At 39.5% G+C, this 23895-nt stretch overlaps 1 protein-coding gene across 2 annotated transcripts in view; it reads left to right on the top strand.

Moving 5' to 3' along the window:
• Window positions 1–23895, top strand: part of LOC128666545 (inter-alpha-trypsin inhibitor heavy chain H3) — a 218486-nt gene that overhangs the window by 155542 nt on the left and 39049 nt on the right. For both annotated transcript variants that reach the window (XM_053721209.1, XM_053721210.1), the window contains 2 exons: window positions 728–827; window positions 21180–21326. In XM_053721209.1, the coding sequence (XP_053577184.1) occupies window positions 728–827; window positions 21180–21326 (247 nt within the window). The remainder of the gene's footprint in view (window positions 1–727; window positions 828–21179; window positions 21327–23895) is intronic.

Raw genomic sequence — 23895 nt, forward strand, 5'->3', positions numbered from 1 at the left:
TAAATTGGAAAATTGTTTAAAATTACATGCCCTATCTGAATCATGAAAGTTTATTTTGGACTAGACTGTCCCTTTAAGGGGGCAGCAATGCATTACTGGGAGATAGCTGAGCCAACAACTAGAACAATTTATGTACATCCACCAATTAACAGCTAGCTCCCAGTAATGCATTGCTGCTCCTGAGCCTACCTATACTTCTCAACAAATTATACCAAGAGAAAGAAGCACATTAGATAATAGAAGTAAATCAGAAAGATGTTTAAAAACATATGCTCTGCCTCAATCATGAAAGAAATGATTTTGGTTTTCATGTCCCTTTAACTATATATTTCTTTTTATCCTGTATAGACAAACCATAATGTGAGCTGAGAATACATACAAATCTTTATTAAAGGCTTTAGTTATTTATTAAACTATAACATTTTACAATTAAGATAAAAAAAATGCAATTTTAAACAACTTTCTAATTTATTTATTATATATTTGCTTTGTTCTCTGGGTTTCCTTTGCTGAAGATTACATCTAGGTAGGCTCTGGGGTGTGCACGTTTCTTTAGCACTATGATAGCAGTGTTTGCAACAATATTTGTAGTAATGTTATACAGTGTTGCAAACACAGCTGCTATAAAGTGCTAAAGAAACGTGCACGCTCCTGAATCTACAGCTTAGTGTTTTCATTCTATAACCTTTTGCTGATGGCGTTAATCTCTTTTTGTTTTCTTTTCTAGGTCAGTTTTACCAGGCTCTGCCCATGGAGATCTCTGAATTAGGGAACAATAAGACGCAAGCTATGTTATCTGTCAGAGGGATCCAGCTGAAGGCCGTTGGGTGAGATATCCAGAGAGGAACTTAAAGGGACACTGAACCCAAATATTTTCTTTTGTGATTCAGATAGAGCATGACATTTTAAGCAACTTTCTAAATTACTCTTATTATCAATTTTTCTTCATTCTCTTGGTATCTTTATTTGAAATGCAAGAATGTAAGTTTAGATGCTGGCCCATTTTTAGTAAACAACCTGGGTTGTTCTTGCTGATTGGTGGATAAATTCATCCACCAATAAAAAAGTACTGTCCAGAGTACTGAACAAAAAAAAGCTTAGATGCCTTCTTTTTTAAATAAAGATAGCAAGAGAATGAAGAAAAAACATAATTTATGTAAGAACTTACCTGATAAATTCATTTCTTTCATATTAACAAGAGTCCATGAGCTAGTGACGTATGGGATATACATTCCTACCAGGAGGGGCAAAGTTTCCCAAACCTTAAAATGCCTATAAATACACCCCTCACCACACCCACAAATCAGTTTAACGAATAGCCAAGAAGTGGGGTGATAAGAAAAAAAGTGCGAAGCATATAAAATAAGGAATTGGAATAATTGTGCTTTATACAAAAAAATCATAACCACCCCAAAAAAGGGTGGGCCTCATGGACTCTTGTTAATATGAAAGAAATGAATTTATCAGGTAAGTTCTTACATAAATTATGTTTTCTTTCATGTAATTAACAAGAGTCCATGAGCTAGTGACGTATGGGATAATGACTACCCAAGATGTGGATCTTTCCACACAAGAGTCACTAGAGAGGGAGGGATAAAATAAAGACAGCCAATTCCTGCTGAAAATAATCCACACCCAAAATAAAGTTTAACAAAAAACATAAGCAGAAGATTCAAACTGAAACCGCTGCCTGAAGAACTTTTCTACCAAAAACTGCTTCAGAAGAAGAAAATACATCAAAATGGTAGAATTTAGTAAAAGTATGCAAAGAGGACCAAGTTGCTGCTTTGCAGATCTGGTCAACCGAAGCTTCATTCCTAAACGCCCAGGAAGTAGATACTGACCTAGTAGAATGAGCTGTAATTCTCTGAGGCGGAATTTTACCCGACTCAACATAGGCAAGATGAATTAAAGATTTCAACCAAGATGCCAAAGAAATGGCAGAAGCTTTCTGGCCTTTCCTAGAACCGGAAAAGATAACAAATAGACTAGAAGTCTTACAGAAAGATTTCGTAGCTTCAACATAATATTTCAAAGCTCTAACAACATCCAAAGAATGCAACGATTTCTCCTTAGAATTCTTAGGATTAGGACATAATGAAGGAACCACAATTTCTCTACTAATGTTGTTGGAATTCACAACTTTAGGTAAAAATTCAAAAGAAGTTCGCAACACCGCCTCATCCTGATGAAGAATCAGAAAAGGAGACTCATAAGAAAGAGCAGATAATTCAGAAACTCTTCTGGCAGAAGAGATGGCCAAAAGGAACAAAACTTTCCAAGAAAGTAATTAATATCCAATGAATGCATAGGTTCAAATGGAGGAGCTTGAAGAGCCCCCAGAACCAAATTCAAACTCCAAGGAGGAGAAATTGACTTAATGACAGGCTTTATACAAACCAAAGCTTGTACAAAACAATGAATATCAGGAAGAATAGCAATCTTTCTGTGAAAAAGAACAGAAAGAGCAGAGATTTGACCTTTCAAGGAACTTGCGGACAAACCCTTATCTAAACCATCCTGAAGAAATTGTAATATTCTCGGTATTCTAAAAGAATGCCAAGAAAAATGATGAGAAAGACACCAAGAAATATAAGTCTTCCAGACTCTATAATATATCTCTCTGGATACAGATGTACGAGCCTGTAACATAGTATTAATCACAGAGTCAGAGAAACCTCTTTGACCAAGAATCAAGCGTTCAATCTCCATACCTTTAAATTTAAGGATTTCAGATCCTGATGGAAAAAAGGACCTTGAGACAAAAGGTCTGGTCTTAACGGAAGAGTCCACGGTTGGCAAGAGGCCATCCGGACAAGATCCGCATACCAAAACCTGTGAGGCCATGCCGGAGCTACCAGCAGAACAAACGAGCATTCCTTCAGAATCTTGGAGATTACTCTTGGAAGAAGAACTAGAGGCGGAAAGATATAGGCAGGATGATACTTCCAAGGAAGTAAAAAATGCATCCACTGCCTCCGCCTGAGGATCCCGGGATCTGGACAGATACCTGGGAAGTTTCTTGTTTAGATGAGAAGCCATCAGAACTATTTCTGGAAGTTCCCACATTTGAACAATCTGAAGAAATACCTCTGGGTGAAGAGACCATTCGCCCGGATGCAACGTTTGGCGACTGAGATAATCCGCTTTCCAATTGTCCATACCTGGGATATAAACCGCAGAGATTAGACAGGAGCTGGATTCCGCCCAAACCAAAATTCGAGATACTTCTTTCATAGCCAGAGGACTGTGAGTCCCTCCTTGATGATTGATGTATGCCACAGTTGTGACAATGTCTTATCTGAAAACAATGAACAACTCTCTCTTCAGAAGAGGCCAAGACTGAAGAGCTCTGAAAATTGCACGGGGTTCCAAAATATTGATCGGAAATCTCACCTCCTGAGATTCCCAAACCCCTTGTGCCATCAGATACCCCCACACAGCTCCCCAACCTGTAAGACTCGTATCTGTTGAGATTATAGTCCAGGTCGGAAGAACAAAGAAGCCCCCTGAACTAAACGATGGTGATCTGTCCACCATGTCAGAGAGTGTCGTAAAATCGGTTTAAAGATATTAATTGAGATATCTTTGAGTAATCCCTACACCATTGGTTCAGCATACAGAGCTGAAGAGGTCGCATGTGAAAACGAGCAAAGGAGATCGCATCTGATGCGGCAGTCCTAAGATCCAACATTTCCATGCATAAGGCTACCAAAGGGAATGATTGTGACTGAAGGTTTTGACAAGCTGATATCAATGTTAAACTTCTCTTGTCTGACAAGGACAGAGTCATAGACACTGAATTTATCTAGAAACCTAAAAAGGTTACCCTTGTCTGAGGAATCAATAAACTGATTGGTAAATTGATCCTCCAACCATGAACTTGAAGAAACAACACAAGTCGATTCGTATGAGATTCTTCGAAAATGAGAAGACTGAGCAAGTACCAAGATATCGTCCAAATAAGGAAATACCAAAACCCTATTCTCTGATTACAGAAAGAAGGGCACCGAGAACCTTTGAAAAAAATTCTTGGAACTGAGGCTAGGCCAAATAGTAGAGCCACAAAACTGGTAATGCTTGTCTAAAAAGAGAATCTCAGACACTAAAAATGATCTGGATGAATCGGAATATGCAGATACACATCCTGTAAATCTATTGTAGACATATAATGCCCTTGCTAAACAAAAGGCAGGATAGTCCTACAGTAACCATCTTGAATGTTGGTATCCTAACATAACGATTCAATAATGATAGATCCAGAACTGGTCTGAAGGAATTGACCTTCTTTGGTACAATGAAGAGATAAAATAAAACCCCAGCCCCTGTTCCAGAACTGGAACTGGCATAAATACTCCAGCCAACTCTAGATCTGAAACACATTTCAGAAATACTGAGCCTTGCTGTGTCAATTGGGACACGGGAAAGAAAAGAATCTCTTAGCAGGAGGCCTTAACTTGAAGCCAATTCTGTACCTTTCTGAAACAATGTTTCTGAAACCAGAGATTAAGAACGGAATTGATCCAAATTTCTTTGAAGAAAACGTAATCTGCCCCATACCAGCTGAGCTGGAATAAGGGCCGCACCTTCATAGGTACTTAGGAGCTGGCTATAGGATTCTATAAGGCTTGGATATATTCCAAACTGAAAATAGTTTCCAAACTGATACCGCTCCTGAGGATGAAGGATCAGGCTTTTGTTCCTTGTTGTGAGGAAAGGAACGAAATGATTATTTACCCTGGAAAGAAAGGGAAAGCAAAGTTGACTTAGAAGACATGTCAGCATTCCAAGTTTAATCCATAAAGCTTTTCTAGCTAAAATAGCTAGAGACATATACCTGACATCAACTCTAATGATATCAAAAGATGGTATCACCAATAAAATTATTAGCATGTTATAGAATAATAATAATGCTATAAAATTATGATCTGTTACTTGTTGCGCTAAAGCTTCTAACCAAAAAAGTTGAAGCTGCAGCAACATCCGCTAAAAATATAGCAGGTCTAAGAAGATTACCTGAACATAAGTAAGCTTTTCTTAGAAAGGATTCAATTTTCCTATCTAAAGGATCCTTAAATGAAGTACTATCTGCCATAGGAATAGTAGTACATTAGCAGGAGTAGAGACAGCCCCATAACCTTAGGGATTTTTGTCCCAACAAACTCTAATCTGTCAGATGGCACAGGATATAATTTGCTTAAACGTCTAGAAGGAGTAAATAAATTACCCAAATTATTCCATTCCCTGGAAATTACTTCAGAAATAGCATCAGGGAGATAAAACACTTCTGGAATAACTACAGGAGATTTAAAAACCTTATTTAAACGTTTACATTTAGTATCAAGAGGACCAGAATCCTCTATTTCTAATGCAAATAACACTTCTTTAAGTAAAGAACGAATAAATTCCATCTTGAACAAATACAAAGATTTATCAGCATCAACCTCTGAGACAGAAACCTCTGAACCAGAAGAACCATTATCAGTATCAGAATGATGATGTTCATTTAAAAATTCATCTGAAAAAAAGAGAAGTTTTAAAAGACTTTTATGTATACTAGAAGGAGAAATAACAGACATAGCCTTCTTAATGGATTTAAAAAATAAAATCTCTTATATTATCAGGAACACTCTGAAAATTAGATGTTGACGGACAGCAACAGGTAATGTAACAGTACTAAAGGAAATTTTATCTGCATTAATAAGTTTGACATGACATGCAATACAAATAACAGCTGGAGAAACAGATACCAAAAGTTTATAGCAGACTTAGCTTGGTAGCTCCAGCACTGTGCAGTGATTTTCCTGTAGTAACTTCTGACTCAGTTGCAACGTGGAACATCTTGCAATATGTAAAAGAAAAAAACAACATATAAAGCAAAATTGATCAAATTCCTTAAATGACAGTTTCAGGAATGGGAAAAAAATGCCAGTGAACAAGCTTCTAGCAACCAGAAGCAATAAATAATGAGACTTAAATAATGTGGAGACAAAAATGACGCCCATATTTTTTAGCGCCAAAAAAGACGCCCACATTATTTGGCGCCTAAATGCTTTTGGCGCCAAAAATGACGCCACATCCGGAACGCCGACATTTTTGACGCAAAATAACGTCAAAAAATGACGCAACTTCCGGCGACACGTATGACGCCGGAAACGGAAAAGAATTTTTGCGCCAAAAAAGTCCGCGCCAAGAATGACGCAACAAAATGAAGCATTTTCAGCCCCCGCGAGCCTAACAGCCCACAGGGAAAAAAGTCAAATTTTTGAGGTAAGAAAAAATATGATAATTCAATGCATAATCCCAAATATGAAACTGACTGTCTGGAAATAAGGAAAGTTGAACATTCTGAGTCAAGGCAAATAAATGTTTGAATACATATATTTAGAACTTTATAAAAAAAGTGCCCAACCATAGCTTAGAGTGTCACAGAAAATAAGACTTACTTACCCCAGGACACTCATCTACATGTTTGTAGAAAGCCAAACCAGTACTGAAACGAGAATCAGTAGAGGAAATGGTAAATATAAGAGTATATCGTCGATCTGAAAAGGGAGGTAAGAGATGAATCTCTACGACCGATAACAGAGAACCTTATGAAATAGACCCCGTAGAAGGAGATCACTGCATTCAATAGGCAATACTCTCTTCACATCCCTCTGACATTCACTGCACGCTGAGAGGAAAACCGGGCTCCAACTTGCTGCGGAGCGCATATCAACGTAGAATCTAGCACAAACTTACTTCACCACCTCCCTTGGAGGCAAAGTTTGTAAAACTGATTTGTGGGTGTGGTGAGGGGTGTATTTGTAGGCATTTTAAGGTTTGGGAAACTTTGCCCCTCCTGGTAGGAATGTATATCCCATACGTCACTAGCTCATGGACTCTTGTTAATTACATGAAAGAAATTGATAATAGGATTAAATTAGAAAGTTGCTTAAAATTGCTGCTCTAACTGAATCATGAAAAAAAAAATTGGGTTCAGTGTCCCTGGGGTACTCAGGAGCATGCAATGTGCAGACAGGAGAGACGGTTATGGGCTGGGAATGGTAGAATACAGCAGTGGGAAAGATCAGAGACAATTGTGAGCAGGGCCGCCATCTGGGGGTGACAGGGGTGACTCCTGTCGGGGCCCAATGGGCCAGGGGGGCCCCATGAGGCAAGAACAAAAAAAATTATTTTTTTTTACATTTTGGCAGCCACCAGTGGGTACTATAGCAGAGTGCTAATTGAGCATGGGAAATGTTATTACAAGGAGTAAAGTATTAGCATTTGAGAGGATTTCTGAGTGTGCACTAAACCACTATGCACAGTGTGAGAAAGATTTGGCACTTTGTACAGTGTGTGCCTGAGTCAGACGGCAGATCACTTTCATTTGCAGAGGAGGTAGGTAGGACTTACTTAGCAAATGTTTTTTTATTTCTTTGTGCAATTTCGGATTGTAACTTCAGTGTGGTAGTAGCTGTATGGTGGGGCTAGGGGTCCATAAAAACACATTTTTTTTAGCAGCAGTGTATTTATGATTATTTGACAATGCTGTAGAAATTGAATATTTAAAACCATGCAGAAATGTTTCCTCCTCAATACACAAATGGTAGGTGCCCTTTTGGCAGACATGCCATATGTCATCATTTAGTTGGCATCTTCCTTTACAAAAAGATCATCAGAACTCCATATTTTGTTTTCTAAATCTCCTTTTTTTTTTTTTTTTTTTTTTTTTACAAAACTGTAGTTTTGTAGTTTACCTCATTACTTGTCAGGTCAATGTAAAGAAGTGCGTAGTGTCTATGAGACACAAGGTGAACAATGGCACTACTCGGGATTTTCCTAGTCAAGAAAATTTGTATTTAAATAAGGGATTAATAATTCTAAATTCCCTGTATGTAAAGGAAATGGTGCTTATGCATAAGTAGAATGATACAAACACATAAGAACTGGTTAAAAGAGATATAACCAAATTCCACAAGTATGCATATACAGCACTCTGGGCCCTGACTAACAGGTAGAAATTCACAAACAGGATGAATAAAATATAACTTTTATTAATAAATTAAAAAACCAAACATAGTTGGTTAAGTGACAAACAATTTAAAAGTTATCCTGATATAAATACCGGATGTATAGTATTAGATCACTAATAATCACATTCTCTCTCTCTCTCACACACACACTCTCTTTCTCTCTCTCTCTCTCACACACACACACACTCTCTTGCACACACTCACACTTTTTCTCTCTCTCACACACATATACTTTTGCACACACTCAGGGCCGCCATCAGGGGGTGACAGGGGTGACTGCTGTCAGGGGCCCAATGGGCCAGGGGGGCCCCATGAGGCAAGAACTAAAAAAAATTTTTTAATTTTGGCAGCCACCAGTTGGTACTACAGCAGAGTGCTAATTGAGCATGGGAAATGTTATTACAAGGAGTAAAGTATTAGCATTTGAGAGGATTTCTGAGTGTGCACTAAATCACTATGCACAGTGTGAGACAGGCTTGGCACTTTGTACAGTGACGGCAGATCACTTTCATTTGCAGAGAAGGTAGGACTTACTTAACAAATGTTTTTTATTTCTTTGTGCAATTTCAGATTGTAACTTCAATGTGGTAGTAGTTGTATGGTGGGGTCAGGGGTCCATAAAAACACATTTTCTTTTAGCAGCAGTGTATTTATGATTATTTGACAATGCTGTAAAAATTCTATATTTAAAACCATGCAGAAATGTTTCCTCCTCAATACACAAATGGTAGGTGCCCTTTTGGCAGATATGTATATGTATATATATATATATATATATATATATATAATTACATTCCAGTTTACTGCCCCTTTATGCAAGGACTTTCCAGATGCAAGGAGGCATTTTATCATTTATATTTTTACTCTCAGAGTAAGATTGCTCAGTGTTTGAAATGAGACAGGTTAACTTAAAACTGGTCAGTTTACACTACAGCTGACTTAATTTTGAAATACATACCAACAAGCCTAAATCCTGCATTTAACCAGAACTAATGGTATGAGTACCACAGCTTATGGTTCCACCAAGACCATATAGAGTACAGCATTTTCAAAATCCATAAGTACAGCTGACAGATGGGAATATTTGTACACTATATTTGAAGTGGTGCTCTTGGTTGGGGAAAATGGGGGAAAAAAACAAACAAACATATGTCAACCTTTTAAAAGTACTTTTCTTCATCTAGCAATCTACCCAGATCATTAATGTACAATTTTGAATTCACAGAATTATTTTTGTTTGCACATTTACAAATATGATTCTTTAAAAAGTGATCTCTTAATTGCTGCAATTTTTTTATCATGCATGTCACACTGTTGATTTAGGGGATGCAAGGTGCATAAATCTTTCCTCCTGTGAGTGTTTCTGTGTCTGTGTTTATGTCTTTGTGCTTTGGTTTGTGTCTCTATGAGTGTGTATGTATTTTTTTCTGTGGGTCTCTCTGTGAGGGTGGGTGTGTATGTCTTTGTGCATTTTCTGTGGATGTCTGTGAGGGTGTGTGCATATGTCTGAGATTTTTCTATGGGTGTCTCTGTGAGGGTGTGTGTATGTTTGTCTTTGTGTATTTTCTCTGGATGCCTCTGTGAGGGTGGGTGTGTATGTCTGTGTTTTCTGTGGATGTCTCTGTGAGGGTGTGTGTTTTCTGTGGGTGTCTCTGTGAGGGTGTGCGTATGTCTTTGTGTGTTTTCTGTGGGTGTCTCTGTGTGTGTATGTCTTTGTGTGTTTTCTGAGGCTGTCTATGTTGGTGTTTCCTTGGGTGTATGTGCAAGTTTGTGTGTGTGTGTGTGTCCATTGTCTATTCCTTTTTAGGACATTTTGACCTTACTACTGATTATTCACATCTTTCTACCGACTTTGAGCTAACAAGACCTTTCTGGAAGTCACTAATTAACCATTTAACCTTTAAATTATTGTTTAGGCAGTTCAGGGCCCTTCCTTTCAGCTACTGCATGCTGTTGTCATCATTTAGTTGGCATCTTCCTTTGCAAAAAGATAATCAGAATTCCATATTTTGTTTTCTAAATCTCCTTTTTTTTTTTTTACAAAATTGTAGTTTACTTCATTACTTGTCAGGTCAATGTAAACAAGTGCTGAGTGTCTGTTTGGGTGTCTGTGTCTGAGTGTGTTTCTTTGTGTGTCTGCTAGAGTGTCTATATGTGAATCCTTATGTGTGAGTGTGTGTGTATTTCAGTGTATGAGTGTGTATGTGTGTGTGTGTGTGTGTGTATGTTACTACCTTTACAACATTTCCAAGTTTAAATAGACACTTAAGAATAAAGTGCATATACGTTTTAATCACTTGGTAAAAAATTGCACATGTCAAAGGAGGGGGAGGGGGGCCCTGATCAATGGTTAAGTCAGGGGCCCCAAAATTTCTAGTGGCGGCCCTGCACACACTCACACTGTCTCTCTCTGTCACACACAATCTCTCTCTCTCTCACACACACACTCTTTAGACCGCTGCTTCTTAACTTCTGTTTCCGGCGAGCCTGAAGTCTCACCAGAAACACAAGGTATCAAGCTCTGTATGGAACCTGATAAATTGACCCCTCAATCTCTCTCACACACACACAATCTCTCTCTCTCTCTCTCTCTCTCTCTCTCTCTCTCACACACACACACACACACACACACACTCTCTCTCGCACACACACACACTCTCTCATACACTCTCTCACACACACAATCTCTCTCTCTCACACACTCTCTCTCTCTCTCTCTCTCTCTCACACACACAATCTCTCTTACACACAATCTCTCTCACACACACAATCCCTCTCACTCTTTTACACACAATCTCTCTCACTCTTTTACACACACTCTCTCTCACGCACTCTCTCTCACACACTCTCTCTCACATACTCTCTCACACACACTCTCTCACACACACTCTCTCTCACACACACACTCTCTCACACACACTCTCTCTCACACACACTCTCTCTCTCACACACACACTCTCTCACACACACACTCTCTCACACACACACTCTCACACACACTCTCTCACACACACTCTCTCACACACACTCTCTCATACACTCTCTCATACACTCTCTCACACACACACACACTCTCTCTTACACACACACTCTCTCAAGCGCTCTCTCTCTCACACACACACACACACACACACACACACTCTCTCACAAAGACAATTAAAAGGCAATTTGGTTTACATGCAGTAATATCTTGAGAATCAACAAGAAATAAAAACAAACTATCCACTAGATGGCAAAAGTACACTATGGGGGCAATTTATGAAGCTGAGGCAGATAGGGGTGCACATACAGCCAATCACGCACAGGCAGGAGCTGTCAATCTCCCCGGTCGGAATATACCGGGGAGATTGAAATTCGCCACCTTTAAAGTGGCGAATTTCAATCTCCCCGTAATATTTCGACCGCTGCTTGTTAAAAACGGCGTGCAGGTTCTTTTGTGAGAACCTGCAGTCATATGGAGTTGAAAGACTTGCGAAGCCTTTGATAAATTGACCCCTATGCCTCTGTAAGACGGCCACTGATTGGCGCTGACAGTTACATAATTAAACCAGACTAGTACAATATCTGCTTCTGAACTGTGAGGTATTTAAAGGGACATAAAAACATAATTTATGCTTACCTGATAAATGTATTTCTCTTGTAGTGTATCCAGTCCACGGATCATCCATTACTTGTGGGGATATTCTCCTTCCCAACAGAGCTGCTATATAGCTCCTCCCCTCACTGCCATATCCAGTCATTCGACCGAAACAAGACGAGAAAGGAGAAACCATAGGGTGCAGTGGTGACTGTAGTTTAATTAAAATTTAGACCTGCCTTAAAAGGACAGGGCGGGCCGTGGACTGGATACACTACAAGAGAAATAAATTTATCAGGTAAGCATAAATTATGTTTTCTCTTGTTAAGTGTATCCAGTCCACGGATCATCCATTACTTGTGGGATACCAATACCAAAGCTAAAGTACACGGATGATGGGAGGGACAAGGCAGGAACTTAAACGGAAGGAACCACTGCCTGTAGAACCTTTCTCCCAAAAACAGCCTCCGAAGAAGCAAAAGTGTCAAATTTGTAAAATTTTGAAAAGGTGTGAAGCGAAGACCAAGTAGCAGCCTTGCAAATCTGTTCAACAGAGGCCTCATTTTTAAAGGCCCAGGTGGAAGCCACAGCTCTAGTAGAATGAGCTGTAATCCTTTCAGGGGGCTGCTGTCCAGCAGTCTCATAGGCTAAGCGTATTATGCTCCGAAGCCAAAAGGAGAGAGGTTGCCGAAGCTTTTTGACCTCTCCTCTGTCCAGAGTAAACGACAAACAGGGCAGATGTTTGCCGAAAATCTTTAGTAGCCTGTAAGTAAAACTTCAAGGCACGGACTACGTCCAGATTATGCAAAAGACGTTCCTTCTTTGAAGAAGGATTAGGACACAATGATGGAACAACAATCTCTTGATTGATATTCCTGTTAGAAACCACCTTAGGTAAAAACCCAGGTTTGGTACGCAGAACTACCTTGTCTGAATGAAAAATCAGATAAGGAGAATCACAATGTAAGGCAGATAACTCAGAGACTCTTCGAGCCGAGGAAATAGCCATCAAAAACAGAACTTTCCAAGATAAAAGTTTAATATCAGTGGAATGAAGGGGTTCAAACGGAAATCCCTGAAGAACTTTAAGAACCAAGTTTAAGCTCCACGGGGGAGCAACAGTTTTAAACACAGGCTTAATCGTAACCAAAGCCTGACAATATGCCTGGACGTCTGGAACTTCTGCCAGACGCTTGTGCAAAAGAATAGACAGAGCAGAGATCTGTCCTTTTAAAGAACTAGCTGATAAGCCTTTGTCCAAACCCTCTTGGAGAAAGGACAATATCCTAGGAATCCTAACCTTACTCCATGAGTAACTCTTGGATTCACACCAATAAAGATATTTACGCCATATCTTATGGTAGATTTTCCTGGTGACAGGCTTCCTAGCCTGTATTAAGGTATCAATGACTGACTCGGAGAAGCCACGCCTTGATAGAATCAAGCGTTCAATCTCCATGCAGTCAGTCTCAGAGAAATTAGATTTGGATGATTGAAAGGACCTTGTATTAGAAGGTCCTGCCTCAGAGGCAGAGTCCATGGTGGGAGAGATGACATGTCCACTAGGTCTGCATACCAGGTCCTGCGTGGCCATGCAGGCGCTATCAGAATCACAGATGCTCTCTCCTGTTTGATTTTGGCAATCAGTCGAGGGAGCAGAGGAAACGGTGGAAACACATAGGCCAGGTTGAAGAACCAAGGAGCTGCTAGAGCATCTATCAGCGTTGCTCCCGGGTCCCTGGACCTGGATCCGTAACAAGGAAGCTTGGCGTTCTGGTGAGACGCCATGAGATCCAGTTCTGGTTTGCCCCGACGATGGACCAGTTGAGCAAACACCTCCAGATGGAGTTCCCACTCCCCCGGATGAAAAGTCTGACGACTTAGAAAATCCGCCTCCCAGTTCTCTACGCCTGGGATGTGGATCGCTGACAGGTGGCAAGAGTGAGACTCTGCCCAGCGAATTATCTTTGAGACTTCTAACATCGATAGGGAACTCCTGGTTCCCCATGGATGGTTGATGTAAGCCACAGTCGTGATGTTGTCCGACTGAAATCTGATGAACCTCAGTGTTGCTAACTGAGGCCAAGCTAGAAGAGCATTGAATATTGCTCTTAACTCCAGAATATTTATTGGGAGGAGTTTCTACTCCTGAGTCCACGATCCCTGAGCCTTCAGGGAGTTCCAGACTGCGCCCCAACCTAGAAGGCTGGCATCTGTTGTTACAATCGTCCAATCTGGCCTGCGAAAGGTCATAGCCTTGGACAGATGGACCAGAGAAAGCCACCAGAGAAGAGAATCTCTGGTCTCTTGATCCAGATTTAGTAGAGGGGACAAATCTGAGTAATCCCCATTCCACTGACTTAGCATGCATAATTGCAGCGGTCTGAGATGCAGGCGCGCAAATGGCACTATGTCCATTGCCGCTACCATTAAGCCGATTACTTCCATGCACTGAGCCACTGACGGGCGTGGAATGGAATGAAGGACACGGCAAGCATTTAGAAGTTTTGATAACCTGGACTCCGTCAGGTAAATTTTCATCTCTACAGAATCTATAAGAGTCCCTAGGAAGGAGACTCTTGTGAGTGGTGATAGAGAACTCTTTTCCACGTTCACTTTCCACCCATGCGACCTCAGAAATGCCAGAACTATCTCTGTATGAGACTTGGCAATTTGAAAGCTTGACACCTGTATCAGGATGTCGTCTAGATACGGAGCCACCGCTATGCCTCGCGGTCTTAGAACCGCCAGAAGTGAGCCCAGAACCTTTGTAAAAATTCTCGGGGCAGTGGCCAACCCGAAGGGAAGAGCTACAAATTGGTAATGCCTGTCTAGAAAGGCAAACCTTAGGAACCGATGATGATCTTTGTGAATCGGTATGTGAAGGTAGGCATCCTTTAAGCCCACTGTGGTCATATACTGACCCTCTTGGATCATGGGTAGGATGGTCCGAATAGTTTCCATTTTGAATGATGGAACTCTGAGGAATTTGTTTAAGATCTTTAGATCCAAGATTGGTCTGAAGGTTCCCTCTTTCTTGGGAACCACAAACAGATTTGAATAAAATCCCTGTCCTTGTTCCGTCCACGGAACTGGATGGATCACTCCCATTACTAGGAGGTCTTGCACACAGCTTAGGAATGCCTCTTTCTTTATCTGGTTTGCTCATAACCTTGAAAGATGAAATCTCCCTTGTGGAGGAGAAGCTTTGAAGTCCAGAAGATATCCCTGAGATATGATCTCCAACGCCCAGGGATCCTGAACATCTCTTGCCCATGCTTGGGCGAAGAGAGAAAGTCTGCCCCCCACTCAATCCGTTTCCGGATAGGGGGCCATTCCTTCATGCTGTCTTGGGGGCAGCAGCAGGCTTTCTAGCCTGCTTGCCCTTGTTCCAGGACTAGTTAGGTTTCCAGGCCTGTCTGGAATGAGCAACAGTTCCCTCTTGTTTTGAAGCGGAGGAAATTGATGCTGCTCCTGCCTTGAAATTTCGAAAGGCACGAAAATTAGACTGTTTGGCCTTTGATTTGGCCCTGTCCTGAGGAAGGGTATGACCCTTGCCTCCAGTAATGTCAGCAATAATTTCCTTCAAGCCAGGCCCGAATAAGGTCTGCCCCTTGAAAGGAATGTTGAGTAATTTAGACTTTGAAGTCACGTCAGCTGACCAGGATTTAAGCCATAGCGCCCTACGCGCCTGGATGGCGAATCCGGAATTCTTAGCCGTTAGTTTAGTCAAATGAACAATGGCATCAGAAACAAATGAGTTAGCTAGCTTAAGCGTTCTAAGCTTCTCAATAATTTCATTCAATGGAGCTGTCTGGATGGCCTCTTCCAGGGCCTCAAACCAGAATGCCGCCGCAGCAGTGACAGGCGCAATGCATGCAAGGGGCTGTAAAATAAAACCTTGTTGAATAAACATTTTCTTAAGGTAACCCTCCAATTTTTTATCCATTGGATCTGAAAAAGCAGAACTGTCCTCAACCGGGATAGTGGTACGCTTTGCTAAAGTAGAAACTGCTCCCCCCACCTTAGGGACCATCTGCCATAAGTCCCGTGTAGTGGCGCCTATTGGAAACATTTTTCTAAATATAGGAGGTGGGGAAAAGGGCACACCGGGTCTATCCCACTCCTTGCTAATAATTTCTGTAAGCCTTTTAGGTATAGGAAAAACGTCAGTACACACCGGCACCGCATAGTATCTATCCAGCCTACACAATTTCTCTGGAATTGCAACTGTGTTACAGTCATTCAGAGCAGCTAATACCTCCCTTAGCAATACACGGAGGTTCTCAAGCTTAAATTTAAAATTAGAAATCTCTGAATCAGGTTTCCCTGAGTCAGAGATGTCACCCACAGACTGAAGCTCTCCGTCCTCATGTTCTGCATACTGTGACGCAGTATCAGACATGGCTCTAATAGCATTTGCGCGCTCTGTATTTCTCCTAACCCCAGAGCTATCGCGCTTGCCTCTTAATTCAGGCAATCTAGATAATACCTCTGACAGGGTATTATTCATGATTGCAGCCATGTCCTGCAAGGTAATCGCTATGGGCGTCCCTGATGTAATTGGCGCCATATTAGCGTGCGTCCCCTGAGCGGGAGGCGAAGGGTCTGACACGTGGGGAGAGTTAGTCGGCATAACTTCCCCCTCGACAGAACCCTCTGGTGATAATTCTTTTATAGATAAAGACTGATCTTTACTGTTTAAGGTGAAATCAATACATTTAGTACACATTCTCCTATGGGGCTCCACCATGGCTTTCAAACATAATGAACAAGTAGGTTCCTCTGTGTCAGACATGTTTAAACAGACTAGCAATGAGACTAGCAAGCTTGGAAAACACTTTAAAACAAGTTTACAAGCAATATAAAAAACGTTACTGCGCCTTTAAGAAACACAAATTTTCCCAAATTTTGAAATAACAGAGAAAAAATGCAGTTACACTAACGAAATTTTTACAGTGTATGTAATAAGTTATCAGAGCATTGCACCCACTTGCAAATGGATGATTAACCCCTTAATACCAAAAATGGAATAACAAATGACAAAAACGTTTTTTAAACAGTCACAACTGCCACAGCTCTACTGTGGCTTTTTACCTCCCTCAATACGACTTTTGAAGCCTTTTGAGCCCTTCAGAGAAGTCCTGGATCAGGCAGGAAGAAGCTGGATGTCTGTGTCTGTAATTTTTGCTGTGCAAAAAAACCGCTAAAATAGGCCCCTCCCACCTCATATTACAACAGTGGGAAGCCTCAGGGAACTGTTTCTAGGCAAAATTCAAGCCAGCCATGTGGAAAAAACTAGGCCCCAATAAGTTTTATCACCAAACATATGTAAAAAACGATTAAACATGCCAGCAAACGTTTTAAAATACACATTTATAAGAGTATGTATCTCTATTAATAAGCCTGATACCAGTCGCTATCACTGCATTTAAGGCTTTGCTTACATTACTTCGGTATCAGCAGCATTTTCTAGCAAATTCCATCCCTAGAAAAATATTTTAACTGCACATACCTTATTACAGGAAAACCTGCACGCTATTCCCCCTCTGAAGTTACCTCACTCCTCAGAATATGTGAGAACAGCAAAGGATCTTAGTTACTTCTGCTAAGATCATAGAAAACGCAGGCAGATTCTTCTTCTAAATACTGCCTGAGATAAACAGTACACTCCGGTACCATTTAAAAATAACAAACTTTTGATTGAAGAAATAAACTAAGTATAAAACACCACAGTCCTCTTACGACCTCCATCTTAGTTGAGAGTTGCAAGAGAATGACTGGGTATGGCAGTGAGGGGAGGAGCTATATAGCAGCTCTGCTGTGGGTGATCCTCTTGCAACTTCCTGTTGGGAAGGAGAATATCCCCACAAGTAATGGATGATCCGTGGACTGGATACACTTAACAAGAGAAAAATGCACAGTGTTTATCCTTAGCTGCAGCATGCTGAGCTTTGTAGTTCCCGTGATTAGAGGGCGGTGCATTTAATATAGTTAGTTTTTAATGCCCCTTTGGCCCATCATCTGAAAAAGAAAAGGCTTCTCTTGCAAATTGGGGGTTATATGGGCCTCTACTTAATATGAAAACATGAAATGTTCTAATTAGAGAGAGTACGTTTTGCAAAAGTGACTCTAACTTATGATCTGTTTCCCTGCAAAGAATTTAAACACAAACGCAAAATACCACTCTGGAGCCACAAACATTGCAGCTTTAATCAGTAGTGGGAGTTGTAAGTAGCTGCCTATCAATGGTCATTTTCTGCTTGGGAGTTATAGTGCTTCAAGTTTCAAGTTTGACTTCACCTATGTGTTTAACGCATATGCAGGTGTTTAAAGGGAAAGTATAGTGTAACATTTTCTCCCCTTTGTTTCATGTAAAGAAAGGGCATCAGCAGAAATCAACCTTCCAGTTGGGGATGAGAGAGAGTCCATTCAAAAATCGTGTTCCTACTTTCTACAATAGTTCTGAATACAATTAACAATTTTCAGATGCTTTCCGGAGTACTCTCTCATTAAATGTCAAAATTGAAAAGTGCATGGGGTGCATTTCAATTTTATATACAAGCAGTTTTGCAATATACATCCAATAGCAAAACATGCCACTAGTAAAAGTTATTAGTGTTTTTCAGCGGCATATGCACATATGCTGTGAGTGCCCCGTGCACACGTATTCAAGCTCAGACAGCTGGCTGGGGTGTGTATTGTGCACATGAGGACTTCATTTGTTTCATTCATGCCACTAATGACTCTCTGAAATGTGTGCTGTCTGAATACTGGTGCAGGGGGTCTCACAGCATATGTGTGTATGCTGCTGAAATACAAATAACTTTTACAAGAAGCATTTTTGCTAATGGCAGTATATTGGAACCATTCCTCTACATAACACTGAAATGCACCTATGCACATTATGCTGTTTCCTTAATGTGAAATACGTTTTCCCTGCCTCTGCCACTGGGCTGAACGGGGCGTTCCATATCTGCCAGGTCTGGAGTATTCACTAAACATTTCCTCTGCAAATCCCTTGTTTTTCTTGCAAACTAAAAGGTGCCGAGATTATGCACAGTACACCAATCACTTGTTACCCTCATGGAAAAACACATGAATACGAAAATAAAGGTAAATGTAAGATACTATTAGATATGTGCACATTCCTCATGAAAATTGGATTTTCGTTTTAACAAAATCAGTATCCGAAGAGCGCACTAACTAAAGTAAAAGAAAATGAAAAAATACTGATGAAAACCGTCAGTATTCCGTAATTAACTTATATATTTTTTAAGAGGTTAATATTTACCTTAGTGCGCTCTCTAGAGCACATTAAAGGGACAGTTTACTCAAATGTCTCCCCTTTAATTTGTTCTCATTGATCCACTTTACCTGCTGGAGTGTATTCAATTGTTTACAAGTATTTCCATTACCCTTATATTGGCATTTAAAATTGTTTATTTAGCCTGTGGTATCCTCACCCATCCTGAAAGTTTTTGGCCTCGAGGCCAAGCTGTGTTATTAGAGCCAGTAGAAGAAATTACACTCCCAGTGGGAGGGTTATAGAAGAGATAAGGAAATAAAATGTTACATTTTTATTGTTCTCTCCAAGTATTGGTGATTGGTTTATGGACAGATATAAGATAAAGAAGCAAGTATATGTGCACAATGTGATAAAGTAATGATATCTGATTATACCTACAGATATAAGATAAAGACACATGTATATGTACACAATGTGATAAAGTAATGAGATCTGATTATACCTATAGATATAAGATAAAAAAACATGTTTATGTACACAATGTGGTAAAGTAATGAGATCTGATTATACCTACAGATATAAGATATAGACACATGTATATGTACACAATGTGATAAAGTAATGAGATCTGATTATACTTGCAGATATAAGATATAGACACATGTATATGTACACAATGTGATAAAGTAATGAGATCTGATTATACCTATAGATATAAGATAAAGAAACATGTATATGTACACAATGTGATAAAGTAATAAGATCTGATTATACCTACATATATAAGATATAGATACATGTATATGTACACAATGTGATAAAGTAATGATATCTGATTATACCTACAGATATAAGATAAAGACACATGTATATGTACACAATGTGATACAGTAATGAGATCTGATAATACCTGCAGATATAAGATAAAGACACATGTATATGTACACAGTGTGATAAAGTAATGAGATCTGATTATACCTACAGATATAAGATAAAGACATGTATATGTACACACTGTGATAAAGTAATGAGATCTGATTATACCTACAGATATAAGATAAAGACACATGTATATGTACACAGTGTGATAAAGTAATGAGATCTGATTATACCTACAGATATAAGATAAAGACACATGTATATGTACACAATGTGATAAAGTAATGAGATCTGATTATACCTATAGATATAAGATAAAGAAACATGTATATGTACACAATGTGATAAAGTAATGAGATCTGATTATACCTACAGATATAAGATAAAGACATGTATATGTACACAATGTGATAAAGTAATGAGATCTGATTATACCTACAGATATAAGATAAAGACACATGTATATGTACATAATGTGATACAGTAATGAGATCTGATTATACCTAAGATAAAGACACATGTATATGTACACAGTGTGATAAAGTAATGAGATCTGATTATAATTACAGATATAAGATAAAGACACATGTATATGTACACAATATAATAAAGTAATGAGATCTGATTATACCTACAGATATAAGATAAAGCCACAAGTATATGTACATAATGTGATACAGTAATGAGATCTGATTATACATACAAGCTCAACCCATTTTATTAGGTTGTGGCTTGAAAATACAAAATCAGCTAATTCATATACACAAATAAGCCTTAAAAAAGTAAAACTCATACATTTTATACTCTGCAGCTGATAAAAAAAGTAATTAGAAACACATTAAGGGAAAAACAATTTTATAGTATACTTTCCCTTTAAGGTGAGTATTGTAGACACAGATTAACTTTTCACCTGTAGCTTTGAAACAATTATATTCTTTTAAGGATAACATGTAAATGATTAACGAAAATTCAGCTTTACCAAATAGTGCAGACACCGAATATTCAGAGAAACAAATTTCCCTGAATATTTTAAATTAAACAAATTGTTCTGGGCTGTTCATGTCTAGATACTAAATGCTGAAAACAGTAATCTGATCTGTATTGGCTGCAGTATTTAATTCTTAAAGTTTTACCCCCTGCTCTCTGCTAACTTCACTCTCCCCAGCAAAATTTCTCTTTCCAGGGAGCTCCTTTACATTTATTTAATTGGGGCATCTCACAGAGAAAGCCCCGTTTTTTAGGGAATTTCCTGTAAGTGGGCATGAGGTTTTATTAATGTCTGATCTGGCAAACGTTAGATAATGGGGCCCTTGTTACTACTGCACAGAAATTCCTCTGAGCACGTGTGACTGCAGTATCCTCAGCTTTGTCTCGTCTAAGCACATTGGGGACCGGCCTGATATTTATCTATACATTGCTCACAGACCAAATAATTAAATATTATATTTTCTAGACAATGGCGAAAAGACTTTCACTGGAGCTCCCTGCACTGGTTGGACACTTTCTGTTGGTTTGTGCCGGATAAAAGAATATGGTTGATGGATGGGCAGGAGGAGGACTATGTTGTATCAGGATTGTACAAATCTCCAACACACACCAGGTGAGATTACAGTCACGGCAATGACCTTTTAGATCATCACACTGCTTAACCCTTTAACAACACAGACGTATGGCAATAGCATAGTCTAGCTGTGGCTGGCGACAGCCGAGCTATTAAACCCCTTAGAGTTAAAAACACAGCTGACGCACCGCAAGGGGTTAATAATGAGTCTGTGATTACAGTTTAACACTGAAACGCGCAGATGTTACTCGGTGATGTGAACCTGACTATGGTTTTTTGCACTTATTTTAATGTTACTTTACCGAATTTTATTGCATTTTTTGAATAAAGATGATACATTTTATTTAAGCCGATGTGTTAGCTGATGATAGTAATATTGAGTGTCCCCATAATCATCAGAACTCCCCAGGACCTACATAATGGTCACACCATGCGACTGATTGTACTGACTACATGTCTAATATTTAAGTCAATATTGATGGCTCAAATTATCATGAAAGCGATTTATGTTAAATTATGTAATTCATTTGTGCTTTGGATAGCTTAAAGGGCCAATAAACACCAACATTTTTATTGTTTTTAAACGATTGATAATGCCTTTACTACCTGTTCCCCAACATTGTTATATTAAAATACTTTATAATATTTAAACCTCTTAATTTCTGCCTGTTTCTAAGCCACTACAGACAGCCTCTTATCACATGCTTATTTATTTGCTAAGCCATATGGATAACATTGTGCTCACACCCTGGGAGTTATTTAAGAGTTAGCACAACACAGTACTAAATGCAAGTCAATAGATAATAAATAAAGTCATGTGATCAGGGGGCTGCCAGAAGAGCTATAGATACAAGGTAATCACAGAGGTAAAAAGTAAATTAATATAACTGAGATAAGAAGCAGTCTGCAGAGGCTTAGATACAAGGTAATCACAGAGGTAAAAAGTATATTAATATAACTGAGATAAGGAGCAGTCTGCAGAGGCTTAGATACAGGGTAATCACAGAGGTAAAAAGTATATTAATATAACTGAGATAAGGAGGAGTCTGCAGAGTCTTAGATACAAAGTAATCACAGAGGTAAAAATATAATTTATGCTTACCTGATAAATTCCTTTCTCCTGTAGTGTAGTCAGTCCACGGGTCATCATTACTTCTGGGATATTAACTCCTCCCCAACAGGAAGTACAAGAGGATCACCCAAGCAGAGCTGCTATATAGCTCCTCCCCTCTACGTCACACCCAGTCATTCGACCGAGAACCAAACGAGAAAGGAGAAACTATAGGGTGCAGTGGTGACTGGAGTATAATTTAAAAATTTAGACCTGCCATAAAAAACAGGGCGGGCCGTGGACTGACTACACTACAGGAGAAAGGAATTTATCAGGTAAGCATAAATTATGTTTTCTCCTGTTAAGTGTAGTCAGTCCACGGGTCATCATTACTTCTGGGATACCAATACCAAAGCTAAAGTACACGGATGACGGGAGGGACAGGCAGGATCTTTATACGGAAGGGACCACTGCCTGAAGAACCTTTCTCCCAAAAACAGCCTCCGAAGAAGCAAAAGTGTCAAATTTGTAAAATTTGGAAAAAGTATGAAGAGAAGACCAAGTTGCAGCCTTGCAAATCTGTTCAACATATGCCTCATTCTTAAAGGCCCAAGTGGAAGCCACAGCTCTAGTAGAATGAGCTGTAATTCTTTCAGGAGGCTGCTGTCCAGCAGTCTCATAGGCTAAACGTATTATGCTACGAAGCCAAAAAGAGAGAGAGGTAGCAGAAGCTTTTTGACCTCTCCTCTGTCCAGAATAAACGACAAACAGGGAAGAAGTTTGGCGAAAATCTTTAGTTGCCTGTAAATAAAATTTCAGGGCACGGACTACATCTAGATTGTGCAGAAGTCGTTCCTTCTTTGAAGAAGGGTTAGGACACAATGATGGAACAACAATCTCTTGATTGATATTCTTGTTAGTGACAACCTTAGGTAAGAACCCAGGTTTAGTACGCAGAACTACCTTATCTGAATGAAAAATCAGATACGGAGAATCACAATGTAAGGCTGATAACTCAGAGACTCTACGAGCCGAGGAAATAGCCATTAAAAACAGAACTTTCCAAGATAACAATTTAATATCAATGGAATGAAGGGGTTCAAACGGAACACCCTGTAAAACGTTAAGAACTAAATTTAAGCTCCATGGTGGAGCAACAGTTTTAAACACAGGTTTAATCCTGGCCAAAGCCTGGCAAAAAGCCTGAACGTCTGGAACTTCTGACAGACGTTTGTGTAAAAGAATGGACAGAGCTGAGATCTGTCCCTTTAAGGAACTAGCAGATAAACCCTTTTCTAAACCCTCTTGTAGAAAAGACAATATCCTAGGAATCCTAACCTTACTCCATGAGTAACTCTTGGATTCGCACCAATGTATTTACGCCATATTTTATGGTAAATCTTTCTGGTAACAGGTTTCCTAGCCTGTATTAAGGTATCAATTACTGACTCCGAAAATCCACGCTTTGATAAAATCAAGCGTTCAATTTCCAAGCAGTCAGCTTCAGAGAAATTAGATTTTGATGTTTGAAAGGACCCTGAATTAGAAGGTCCTGTC

Source organism: Bombina bombina, chromosome 7 (assembly GCF_027579735.1).
Source record: "Bombina bombina isolate aBomBom1 chromosome 7, aBomBom1.pri, whole genome shotgun sequence".
In the NCBI taxonomy this organism is placed as follows: domain Eukaryota; kingdom Metazoa; phylum Chordata; class Amphibia; order Anura; family Bombinatoridae; genus Bombina; species Bombina bombina.